The sequence below is a fragment of the Corylus avellana genome, chromosome 11 (assembly GCF_965113065.1).
Source record: "Corylus avellana chromosome 11, dhCorAvel1.hap1.2, whole genome shotgun sequence".
NCBI classification, from domain to species: Eukaryota; Viridiplantae; Streptophyta; class Magnoliopsida; order Fagales; family Betulaceae; genus Corylus; species Corylus avellana.
Genome location: NC_142500.1, coordinates 15,072,387 through 15,085,549, shown reverse-complemented (window position 1 = coordinate 15,085,549; position 13,163 = coordinate 15,072,387). Strand labels below are relative to the sequence as shown.

General features: G+C 36.6%; 1 protein-coding gene across 1 annotated transcript in view; it reads right to left on the bottom strand.

Annotated features, from left to right (window-relative positions):
• The window catches only part of LOC132165453 (GNAT acetyltransferase (DUF699)), a 28,346-nt gene extending 18,561 nt beyond the window's left edge, over positions 1 to 9,785 (bottom strand). Inside the window, exons 1-8 of the mRNA XM_088511818.1 lie at positions 9,558 to 9,785; positions 7,096 to 7,187; positions 6,302 to 6,473; positions 6,054 to 6,176; positions 4,498 to 4,671; positions 4,123 to 4,233; positions 3,899 to 4,032; positions 3,685 to 3,778 (exon numbers count right to left, since the gene is read on the bottom strand). Coding sequence (XP_088367944.1) covers positions 3,685 to 3,778; positions 3,899 to 4,032; positions 4,123 to 4,233; positions 4,498 to 4,671; positions 6,054 to 6,176; positions 6,302 to 6,473; positions 7,096 to 7,187; positions 9,558 to 9,662 — 1,005 coding nt within the window. The 5' untranslated portion in view covers positions 9,663 to 9,785. The remainder of the gene's footprint in view (positions 1 to 3,684; positions 3,779 to 3,898; positions 4,033 to 4,122; positions 4,234 to 4,497; positions 4,672 to 6,053; positions 6,177 to 6,301; positions 6,474 to 7,095; positions 7,188 to 9,557) is intronic.
• Between the last annotated feature and the right edge of the window lie 3,378 nt (positions 9,786 to 13,163).

Genomic DNA, 13,163 nt, shown 5'->3' with positions numbered 1-13,163 from the left:
TCGAAGAAGAGAAATTAGGAACAAAGACTAAAGCACAATCTAAGAGAGATCTCAAAAAAGAGGATTTTAAACAAATCACATTAGATTTGCAGTCGTCAAAGAGGCGCCGATTTCTCTCTCCAAATGCTCCATGTTAAATGCGTGGGAATAGCTTTCCAAATAGCCTCTTATGAGTATCCTCATCCTTGAGTCTTCCAAAAGTATAACAGCTCTAGGATACTGCTAGGCAGAGCCCACGAAACACCGAATCAGTTGAGAACCAAGTGTCAAAGATCATTGGTGTACTCACAATGAATAAGGAGGTGATTTATGGTCTCCTCCTTTTTATTGCATAGGCAGCACAAATTTACAAGAATAAAACCTCACCTTCTAAGATTACTAATCATAAGGATTCAACCCAAAGTTACTTATCAAAAAAAAAAAGGATTCAACCCAAAGTTGCCCAAAGTTGTTGTGCAAGTGAAGAAAACAATTTGGGGAAGGGGTGATGTAGGACAAGAATTACATCTTGTTCCTGAGAGGCTCTAATTACTGAGTGGGCTCGTCTTGCCGTTGAGATTGCTAACAAACAGGCTTATTCAGGAGCAATCTTACTGTTGAACAAAGAGCTTTACAGACGGGTTATTAGCAAGTTGGGACGCAAAGGTTTTACTATCGGAACCAAACAATAGGTTCTGACGAGTAAAGGGCTTCAAGTGGGACATCCCACATCGCCGGCACCAAATGGGCATGATGTCAGCCAATATCCGGCGAAGGAAATACAAACGGAAAAGGTATTATACATTATCGGCAGGTCGAAGAAAAGCGAGAAATGACTAGCGGGACCTTCGGTACCAACGGGCATTAATTAATTGGTGTATGTTGTGCCGACATGAGAATTAATTAATTGGTCTATGATGTGCTAACGTGATTGATTCTTGTAGTTCATAACATATAGCATATTAATGAATCAAATCAAAAAGATTTGGGAAGATAAACGGTTAGGGAGTTTTACCAAGAGTACATTAATATACATCTTTGAACACCACTCTAACCCAAAAGCCTAAGCTAATGGGCTTGGGTCCACTTAGATATTAACTACTCTTTTTTCTGCCTGAGCTTGGCATAAAAGACAACCCCACAAGCCTCGAACAGTACAAGCTGAAATCTGCTCCATTTTAGTTTCTTGAAAACACATTACATCAAACTTCCAATTTTTAAATTAGTTGCAATTGCCAATGTTGAGCCATTTCCCTGCGTCGTTAACTCCACGGACATTCAAGCTAATAATTTTTAAACTCATAATGGGGCAGAAGCCTTGCATGATTCTCAGAAGGACGAGGTTTGTATGGATTCCTCTTGGAATCATAGTTCACTTATCAAAACAAATTTAGAAATTCCCTAACTCCAACACCCCACTCCATGCCTCCTTTTAGAAAGAGTCTAACCTTCCTTTTGCACCCCTTACAACTAGATTCAATTGCAGAGAACAATTCTTGAAACCTCCTATTCAAAACCTTCACATGAAACCCCTAAGAATTTTTCTAGCCCATACATTCGTCTCTTGACCCACTCTAAGCACTCATTGTCACACACAAAGGGTTTAGGAACTAAGAGATGGAACCTTTAAGGGGTAATATGAAGGACACCCTCATTGCTAGAAAAGGGAACCGCAGAACCTGTGCAGGTGGGTTCAGGATCTCTACAACAGTGTCCTTTGAAGAATTGAGCATACTCCTGTCAGGCCCATACTCGGATCCATGTGTATGCACAAGTAAAATCAAATTGTCGCTCCTCACAGATTCACTTGAGATAGAGAAACTACAACAAAGGGAACCAAACTCGGGCTCTGTTGTCCACCGGCAAGACAGTAGCCACACTCGCCGATGTTTTCTGCCCTCTAATGCTTCCCCTGCACCGGATTTCATCATCAATTCAACACCCATTGAGAATTTGTGTGACGAAATGGAGATTAATGCCGATCCACATAAGATTTGAATGGACCACCCACCCAAAAATGATATTCAACCCACAAGACAGAGCTCGGGCCACACGCCTGGTAACAATTGCATGTTAAAGCCCATTGATATTTGGGCCTTTGGGAGGCTCAGTTCAGAAGCCCATTCATTAATTAGGTATTCGACCAAAGCCCACTAATTGCAAAAGGGTTGCGGTGGGCAATGAGAGTTAGCACAAGGTTGCCTTAAATGACATGGACTTACAAATTTCTTTTGGGCATAAAGCACCAACAAAGTAGTCATAAACTATATCCCCAGACCTAGCCTGCGTTGGGGTCTTGTGATGATCTTTTACGCATGGAGCCCACGTATAGGCCACTCATGCTTGATCATTTGTCCAACAAATGTGGACCCTTCCTTTATCATCCACACATACGCTCAATCGTGGCCCTTTGCCAGCACTAGAGGAGTACTGGATTTGGACTCTATTGGATCTATGTATCTTCCACGAAGAAAACAATAATGTTGTCATCGCCCTTCCCCTAACAATTTACTTTGGCAGTATTCGAGCGTTGGGAGGAGCCGAAAATTTGACAGCAGAAGGCGGCTACGTTGTTGCGCTCTGAGTCTGCCTAAGGGGTTGTATCTTACAACAAGCTCCGACAGTAATCTATTTGATACTCCCTACTGTTTGCAGCGGACAAGCTACCCTTTTTGGCTACCACCTAAGCATAGGAACAATACTCCGCAATAGATTGGTATCTTGATGAGGGCAGGACGATGGTCAGAGGTGCTTGTTTCACGGATGAAATGGGAGACATCTAAAGCTGTAGCATGTCCACGAACTCACACCATCCCTATTTATTCTTGGCCCTGGGGATAATAATAAATCCCCTCCGCCCACCATTGCTGAACTCCTTAATGGCCAATTCCCATGAGAATTTCTACAACATTGATCTAGGAAGGCTCCTTGGGAGTCTCTGAACTTTTGAATAAACTTTAGATTGTCTTCCACTTTTGCCACCTCATCGACCATCAAGAGTAACCAAATAGCTCCCTCTTTCTCTAGAAAAACCGAACGTAAATAGCCTTTCCCTTGTTCCACAATTCTTAGCCTGAGGCGTTTCCCCGTGGATCGATAATGAACTCAAAGGGACTCCACATGACCTTCGTTACACACAAACTCAACAACACAAAACCCAAGTACAAACTTCTTCAGTTATCGTCAACAAACACCAACCCAAGACACCTATGCAACATAACGAACAAGCAGAGAAGCTAAGAAATGAAGAAAACCTCCCCATTCTTTTCTTTCAAGATTTTAATTGTTTTAATAAAATATAAATATAAATATAAATTTTTTAAGTGATGTGGCAAAACTACTCACGTGGCATTAACAGACCCAGTTAAGGCCATGTAAACAGTTTTAAATGATTTTGGACAAAAGGAGTGAAATGAAAAATGCAAAAGGCTTAAGGAATTAAAAATCAAATTTAGAAACACAGGGTCATTTATATTTTCCTAAACTAATAGGTTCAAGCTACATTTATATTTTCCCAAACTAATAGGTTCAAGCTATGCATTCAAAAGTACTCCACAATTATCATTTTAATGAAGACAACCTAAGAAGAATACCTGCAACTACATAACTACCGCAAGAACTTCAGAAAAAAACATGTTAATGATAGTAAATAATACGAGCAAGACAATACATCAGATCATCGAAATGGATAGATAATGATTGTACCTTATATTCAAGTGCATCAAAACCCTTGCAAACAAATTCAAACAAGGTTTTCAAGTTTTCAGGGCTTGGTGCAGTTACAAAGATATTTGAATACCTATCAAGATAAATTTCTCTAGTAAGAATCTAGCATTTGTCAATAAGAAAAATAAACAAATAGATATAATATCATGAATTAATTAATTAATTCTATCCCCATATAGATCAAGTCTACTACCCGGCAGCAATAGCTCCAGCAATTGCCAAACCAAGTGCAGCGGATTTCCCACGGCCACGAGCAGCAAGCAAGGCAACAGTACTACGAAGCGTTTTGTCCAAAATTGCATCTAAAAATGTAATCACAGCTTTTCCCTATTCAAGCATGAGAAATAGTTACCAACTCAAATCATTCAACTACATGACAGCAAAATAGGACCTTATAACATCTTAGCAAATCTCTACCTGGTCCAATGTACAACACTTCTTAATTAAAGGACCAACAGGAATATCATCATTTAGTTGTTCTTTGAGATTCTTCAGGTCTCGTTCTGCCACTGAAAGCCCTTCAGAGTCCTTCAATAACCAATAAGGGGAAAGAGAAAATACTTATACAGCAGTGAAACCTGAGTGAATAATGATCAACTACTACTATGGTTACAAATATTATTATACTAACCCCTTTCATATATTGAATAAATAAGAACACTGTCAATCACACACTGAAATAGAATACGGCATAAGTTTTTGCGGTTTTGCTTTGGATGCTATGGAAGTTGAAAACATCTTTAAAATTTCAAGTCTCCTTCAAACCACAAAGTTGAAGATGCCAAAAGTTACCTCTTTAACTGGAACAGGAGTGATAGACCTTATATGTGATGAAATTGGTAAAATATTCAGTTCATCGTCCATGATTACACACGCTTTACAAGAAGCAAGTGATAATAAGAAACGCTCATTAAAGCGTCCAGCAGCCTCAGAATGAGATTCAGTTCGAAACCTCTCATGAACATCCTGAAATCAGTAAGCCGTTTATAATGATTGTTTAAGCACAAGAGAGAAATATGGAAATCAGTTGTATCATAAGTATCAGCATTTTTTTTTTTTTTTTTTTGATAAGTACATAAGTATCAGCATTTGATGCATAACAATGTCAAGTAAGCCTCATATAAACCATTTATAATGATTGTTTAAGCACAAGAGAGAAATATGGAAATCTTTTGTTCATGTGTACTTAGGGGCGCCTTACGCTTTTTTTAATAAATCTTTTATTACTTATCAAAAAAAGAGAGAAATATGGAAATCAGTTGTGTCATGAGTATCAGCAATTGATGCATTACAATGTCACAGTCATAGCCATACACAAGATATCTCATCACGGTTAACCTGATACATCGATCCATCATTTAAGGGGGTCACAAGCCGGAAAAGCCGTTGACATAGTTGTCAAATGGTGCAGCAAGCTTAAATGATGGATCTGTATGTCCAGTACTCTATAAAACATTATAAGATAATTTGTGACTGATTTCACTTGCAAAGATTAGGATTACAGAAACACAATGCAACCTATACATCTAAAAGGCAAATTTTGGGTAGTGCAAAAAATTCCGAAAGGACTTTCTGTAATAAGAAAAGAATTATATTTCTAAACTATTTCAAGTGAATGAGAAAAGCGATGAATTTAAAATCAGAAGCAGATATAATCCAACAGAAATATATAAATAAAATAAAATTACAAAACTTAAAGTAAACAAATAAAAATTACAAAAACTCATCTTGTACCTCACAGTAATATAACCAAGAAAAATTATCCCTTATTAATTCTACAGGCCCTAATCAATTAATTCAAACAGAAAATCTTACCACTTCAGTATTTAGAACATCCAATATCATAAAAAATTACATCAAATCAAGTGAGAGAAAAGTAGTAAGGTTAGCAATTTTAGCCTTAAGCCTCAGTTCATTTGAAAACATTTTACATGTTTCGCCATTCAAAAGAAGGTATTAATAATATTTCATTCAAGGGCAACCTGGGGGTGGCAATTATTATCTAAAAAGCAGGTACAGTTTGGGTTGTCAGGCAAATCAATTAAGGGCTCAAATTATTTGTCACCCCAACCAAAGCTGACCTCAGACCCAAAAAACATGACCATTTAGCTAGATTGACTCCTAAAAGGCTTAGGCAACTCATCAGACAAGTCAGGTAGACAAAAATAAGGTCATAAGGATTAAAATTTACAAATACAAGATATATTACAAGCATACAGATAAAATATATATATATATATATATATAGGGAGAGGGAGAGAGAGAGTTGATGGCTAATTTCATACAAACGTGAAAAGAGAGAGAGAATAGAAACAAGCTATGATAGCAATTGGGCCTTTATTTCATACCATAACCATGGTATACAGATTGGTCAGTGAGGACAGAGAACGAAGCAGCAATACAATTAACCCACCACCCTCTACTGTTTCAATTGTTCTTGCTAGTAGATTTGGCGTCAAAGCCTCAAAATCCTGATAAAAGTACAAAGAGTAAACTTTAACATATGTGAGACAGAGACGGAGGGAGTAACCATGAAGGCACCATTAATTAACCACTAAACAATTCAATTACATGGCTATACAATAGGCAAGCTTACCTGAAGCACACACATTCCAAAGGTATTACCAAGAATTCTTTCTGAATCCTTGTACAAGCAATATGTCAAACCTCCAGTCTCAACAAAAAGTGAAAAAGGATCAACCTTCTCAGGATCCAGAAGCCCCCTCTGCATTAGCTTTTTTACCTGCTTTGCACGTTTTTTCTTGTGACTGCATTAAAAAATCAACTCAGCGAAAAAATTCTGCAGGCACCTCTAAGAAATTCTCCCAACAGAGAAAATACAAGAGCACCCTACGGCAAACACAAGACTGAACTTGTGTAAAACGGAAGTATGTGTAATCGATAAGTCAAACTTCTTAAAGACCCGATGCTTGATCAACAAATGTAAAGGGGAAATATAATTAAGGCATTTAAATTTTGGTCCAATGATTACAATTTCTGTGAGTAGATATGAGGAGGTGCATGCACACAGCAAATGTCCCATTCTGAAAACCAAATATACATTTCTTTAAGAAGTAATTACTTTTGAGAGTGCTCATCATATGCTCTCAGACAATATTCATATCCTATGAGAAAGCATGTACACATAAAACTAGTTCCCTATAGGGTAATCAAATGTAATCAAACCATGCAGCAACATTAAGTAACGATGTATGAACTTTCCCCATATGGTATATGGGATATCAATGATTGCATTGTGTACTGCTGTAAGAAACACATAAACACAAAATCAAGACAGTATCCTTTACAATGGAAATCTGCTAACGAGTAACATTTATTTACCGCTCCCCAACCTTCCAAAAGAAGATAAAAGGAACAGGTAAAACTAACCTGCTGAGTTCAAGTTTGTCCTTGTAGCACCACAAAACATTTGGCTTCGCTTTAATAACTGCCTTACTTAGCATGTAATGGAGATTCACAATCTGCCCAACATTAAAACACAGGATTAGCAACCAATTAAGCATAATTTTTTTTGATAAGTACCAATTAAGCATAATTTGATGATGGATAAGGTTTTCAATTTGCACAAAAAAAAAAAAGGGCTCCATTCCACCACACCTAATAAGATTTCAGGCAAACCAAAACTCATAGTAATTCTTAGGGTTAGTTACTTTTTTTCCCCATGAACTACCACTCATTTATAAGTTGCCCTCATCAACTGACGCCTATCACACTCAGCCGTATGGAACTCTCATTTTGTTACAAAAAAAAAAAACCCGCCGTTAGGGAATATCGTTAAATCAAACGGAATATTCTTTTTTAGAAGTTAAATCTCGTTAAAGGACATAAATAACCTAAAATAAAAAAAGAGTAATTCTACATACCATATAAACATCCCACAGATATTCTACAAGCTGACATGGCAAAGTCTGGTAGCGATTGGATCAACCCTTGTTAAAAAAAAAAAAAAATTATATCCAATGGCTACTAGACCTTGCCACATCAGCTTTATAAGATATTTGTAGGATGTTTGTATGGTATATAGCATTACTCAATTAAAAAAATACCAAAATTAAGAAACTAAATAAAAAACACAAAAACTAAATAACTAAATAAAAAATTAAAAAAAATTAAAAAATAAAATCAATGAGAGAGAGAGAGAGAGAGAGAGAGAAGGGGTGGTCGTCGAACCACCCCTAAGCCTTTTTTGGGGTGGCTCGGCCACCCCCTATGAGAATCGGAGATGGCTCGGCTACCTTAGGATGTTTCCTTTTATCTTTTTTATATCTTTTTTTTTTTTTACTTTTTATTCAAAAATAAGGGTTAAATGCCTCCACCTAGATTTCATTTTGTTTCATAGGTGGTACCTCTCTTATGGGTAAAAACAGAGATAATAACTCCATCTATCTTCCGTTCATGAAACTAATGGAATTTCATATCAAACCAATCAAAACTCATGTCATATGCCTCAACAAAAAATTTATAAATAAAAATATGAAAAAGGGGTGGCTTGAGCCACCCCTTTGAGCCAATGGGGGTGGTCGGCCACCCCCCAGGAGCCAAACCTCTAATTGTTTTTTTCTTTTTGGCCTTTTGGGGGTGGCCGAACCACCCCCAAGGACCTTGGCTTGGGGAAAGTTCGGCCTCGCCAAAAAAAATAAATTAGGGGTTTGGCCACTTGGGAGTGTTGTTCCACCCTCAGACCGGCCATAGGGAGTGGCCGAAATCACTCCTAGGCCAAAAGGGTGTGGCTCAAGGCCCTTGGGGGTGGTTTAACCCAACCCCATTTTGCTCTTTGGGGGTGGCCGAACCACTCCCAGGGGCTTTGGTTTTTTTAACTGCTTTTTAGTATTTTCTAGTTTTCTTCATTTTTAAATTTGAATTTTTTTAATTATTTTTTTACAATTTTTTGTTGAGGCATATGACATGTGGCAGGTTTTTACTGGTTTGACATGGAATTCCGTTAGTTTCATGGATGGAGGTACCATCTCTGTATTTACCCATAAAAGAGGTATGGTCTTAATACAAAATCAAACTTAGGTGAAAAAAAATAAAGTCGTTAAAACTCAGGAACCAAAAGGGCATTTAACCCTAAAAATAATAACAATTTTAAGGGTATTTATGTAAATTTAGTTTGAAAACTTAAGAGTATTTTCGTCATTTTATATTTTTTTAATGATTTTGACAAACGGATGGAGGTTTTTTTTTTTTTTTTTTTGATAAGTAATGTTGTATATAACAAAAAGAGCATAGGGGCACAACTTAGTACACAGGAAGTATACAAGATAACGCCTAAGACTGGATAGAGGTTTTTATAACAAAATGGTAGTTTAATGCAGCTGAGTATGAGAGGCGCCAATTAATGGGGCAACTTAAAATAGCGTGTCAGTTCATGGGAAAAAAAAGGGTAATTAACCCTAATTCTTAACTTTCTACTTTCTTCTTTCCCTCAGTTTTTCTCAGCAACCAACCAGACGGCAAAGAAGTTAAACTTACAAACAGAGAAAAAAAATATATAAATAATAATAATAATAATAATAATAATAATAGTAAGAGAACACTGTCTGAGCCTATTATCCAACATTAACGAGATGATTCCCCCTAATTCTTCCTGGAAAACTTAAATGTAAGGCCGTTTCAGAAGACAATTTGGCTCAATTCAGAACAAACTTTCCGCTTTCAAAAAACACGGTGACACTAAAACAAGGCTGAAAATTTCACTTCACTTTTTTCCTCCCTTATATTTCTTAGCAGCCAAACAATAATTAAGGAAAGGCAAAAGCAAACCTTCAATTGCTAGTTATATAAACTCCTATATATCTATATATGACAGGAAAGAGAAGAGAGAGTGCCTGGTCGCGTGACTTGTCACCGATTATGAGGAAAATGGAGCGATGGCGGGTTTTGACGCCATTTTCGATTAGGGTTCTGATGCGCTCGTCGACCTTCTTCCTCATTCTCTTTTTGCTTTAATCCTACGGTTTGAGCTATTTCTTCTCAGTTGCTGTTCTAATAGCAAGGCTCTGTTTCCTACTCTCTCTCTGCTCTTTGCTAGGGTTTATGTTTCTTTTCTGAGCGTAGCCTAGGGTTTATCATAGGGGTTATGAAAGGGGATAGTAATGTTTTCATTACGATGTCGTTTCCCTGAAATTACTCAATTCTATCGGTCTTCCATTACAATTTTTGTTAAACTCAATAAGAATTGAATAAAATTTCTACTATACTATTTATTAAATGCAAAATTGGTCATTGAGGTTTACCTAAATTACAAATCACTCCATGTGGTATAAAAAATAATTTAGAGGTCTATGTAAAGGCCTAAATTACAGATCATTCCATGTGGTATAAAAAATAATTTAGAGGTCTATGTAATGGCTTAAATTACAAATCACTCTATGTTGTATAAAAAATAATTTATAAGTCCTCATGTATGCCAAAATAATTGTTTACTCCCTGAAATTAATTTCCATTAAGTAACTTGCCACGTCATACTCAATAAAAACGTGACACGTGTTATTATTAATTTCTAACTTTCAAAAATAACAATTAGAATTTTTTCACATTATTTTATGATGCCAGCTAAAATTACACATCACGTCATACAGTTACAGACTTACAGTAAATAAACCTAATCTCTTATATCCCTAAAATTTTATCTCGTGCGTAACCCTCTCTCTTCTTCATCTTCGTCAACTGCTTCAAAAAATGAAACCGTCAAATTCTCATAAAATGCTCTCAAATCGTGGTAAAAAATATGAAAATGAGGGAAGGTTACGCACGGAGTAAAATTTTTGGGATAGAAGAGATTAGGTTAATTTACTGTAGCAATATGACGTGACAAAGTAACATAAATTAATTTTAGGAAGTAAACTCTTATTTTGGCTTACCCTAAGAACCTATAAATTATTTTTTATACCAAAGGGAGTGATTTATAATTTAGGCCAACTACAATGACCTATAAATTATTTGTTATACCACATGAAGTTAGGTCAACTACATGGTCCAATTTTACATTTATCCCTATATTTAAAAATAAAAATTGCTATTATACCCTGAAATTACTTAATCATTTTGGTCTTCCATAGAATTTTTGTTCAATTCAATAAAAATCGAATAAAATCTCTACAATACTATTATTGCATATTTAAAAATACAATTATACCTTAATTTAAAATAATAATAATAATAATTAAAAAAACAAAAACAAAAACAAATCGAGATCCACCGCCAAGTTAGTCTCTAACCATCAAGACCAGTCTCTCACATTGGAGACCAATGAATGAGACCCTAAGGCTCCGTTTTGGAAGGTGGCAGAACCATCCACAATGACCAACCCTCCAAACAAATTCTTAAGGGTTGGCTCACCCCAAGTCGGCTAAAGGGGTTGTCGAAAACCACACCTTGGCTAGCCATAGGGAGTGGCTCAAGCCACCCATTCCCTATTTCTAGTTTTTTTAAAAAAAAAAAACTATTTTAATGCTTTTTCATATTTTTATCTTTTTAGGTTTTTTTTTTTTTTTTTAATTAACGAAGCATATAGCCACGTGACAATTTTTGATTGGTTCAACATGAATTTTCATTAATTTTATGGACGGAGTGAGTGACCATCTATATTTTTAGCCATAACAAATATACCATCTACGATATGAATTGAAACCGAAGTAAAAATAAAATTATTAAACCGCAGGGAGGTGAAAGGCATTTAACTCAAAATTCTATAAACGGTACATGTATTTAGAGAAGAAAACAAAAATCAAATATTTTATATAACTTAGTACTTTATTTTATTTGTAAAAATTGTAAGTTCTTGTTGGCTTAATTCGGTAAGCAAAATGGTGACCAAAAGTGCCAAGATTCATCATCCATTTAATTATCGTTCGGACGAGAAGAAGTGCCGTTCGGACGCTCGAAGAATTCTATTTTCCCCGAGAGCCTCGTCTGCAATCTCGTTTGCAATCCCGTCCGGACGAGCTCGATAAACAAGAATTCCCGAGAGTCTCGTCTGCAGTCTCGCCTGAACCCCGTCTGGACGACTTCTACTAAAAAGGTCATATCTTGAGTTTCAGACCTCTGATTGAAGCAATCTTCACGGCATTGGAAATCTAACTCAAGGATCTACAAAGTTATGTTTCACAAGGTTTAGCTAATTCCAATGTTTACTGGGTCAAAACGGGCCATAAAGAGAAGACTACGAAGCTGGACGGAATCGCTCGTGTGCAATCTCGTCCGGACGAGGACGAGATTGCAAACGGCCATATGTTAAAAACACGTTCTGGATGTGTTTTGTTGTCCCGTCCGGACGGCACATGTTCTCGTCCGGACGCCGCGTACCTGTAACAGTTTTAAATGAATATAAACTCTTTCCTAGGTCTAGGTATGATGGGACTATTATAAATACACCTCTATAGGAAGATAAAGGTACAAATTTCTGATCTAGAATTCGCCGTCGTATGCTAAGAGAGTCTGTGACATAGAGAGTCTGTTCTCTCTCTTAGAGTGATCGTTTGTGTTTATTTGTTGATTGTTGAAGTGAAGTCAACCGGAGTTCCCGTGAAGGGAGATCACGTAGAAGGATTGTGCCAGCTGTTTCTAGAAAGGGCTATTGCGGTAGAAGGCAAGTGGGTCGCTTATCTTATACAAGATCGTGTCAATTGCGAAGATTTTGTAAGTGTGAACGTCTTGTAATCCTTTATTCTTTTACTGAGTTAGTTGATTTCTTGGGTTTGGCTGCCCCGGTGAGGTTTTACAATTAAAGAGTTCTCTAATTGGTTTCCTCTTCGTAACCAAAATATCTGTGTTCTTTATTGTTCATTGCATATCTGTTTTTGGTTAATTATTATTTGTTAGGTCAGATCTATTTCCGCATAATATTGTGTGAAACACCTATACATTCAGAATAGGTGTAATTTTGGTAAGATTAGGGTTTTTCAATTGGTATCAGAGCGGGTTCACTCTGTTTGGATTAATTTCCTGAGTGTGATCCTTGACTCCTCATAATATGTCTCACACAGTGGCACCTAACTCACTTCCCGTCTTTGACGGATCCAATTATACGTTTTGGAAAATTCGTATGAAAGCATATCTCAAATCTGTGGACGTTTTGGCATATTGTTGAATCTGGATGGACTAATCCTGATAAGGCAATTGTCGAATTTTCAAATGATGAAAAGAGTGCTTCGTCTGCGAATGACAAAGCGTTAAATGTCATCTTCACATCTATCTCCATCGAAGAATTCTCAAGAATTTCTCGATGTGTAATAGCTAAAGAAGCATGGGAAACATTGAAAATTACTCACGAAGGAACTAAAATTGTGAAAGCTTCAAAAATGCAGATATTAGTTTCTCAATTTGAAGAGATTAGGATGGAAGAGGAAGAGACATTTGATGATTTTTATTCTAAGCCTAGCACTATTAGAAACTCTACTATTAATCTTGGAAAGAAAATGACTGATGCTAAG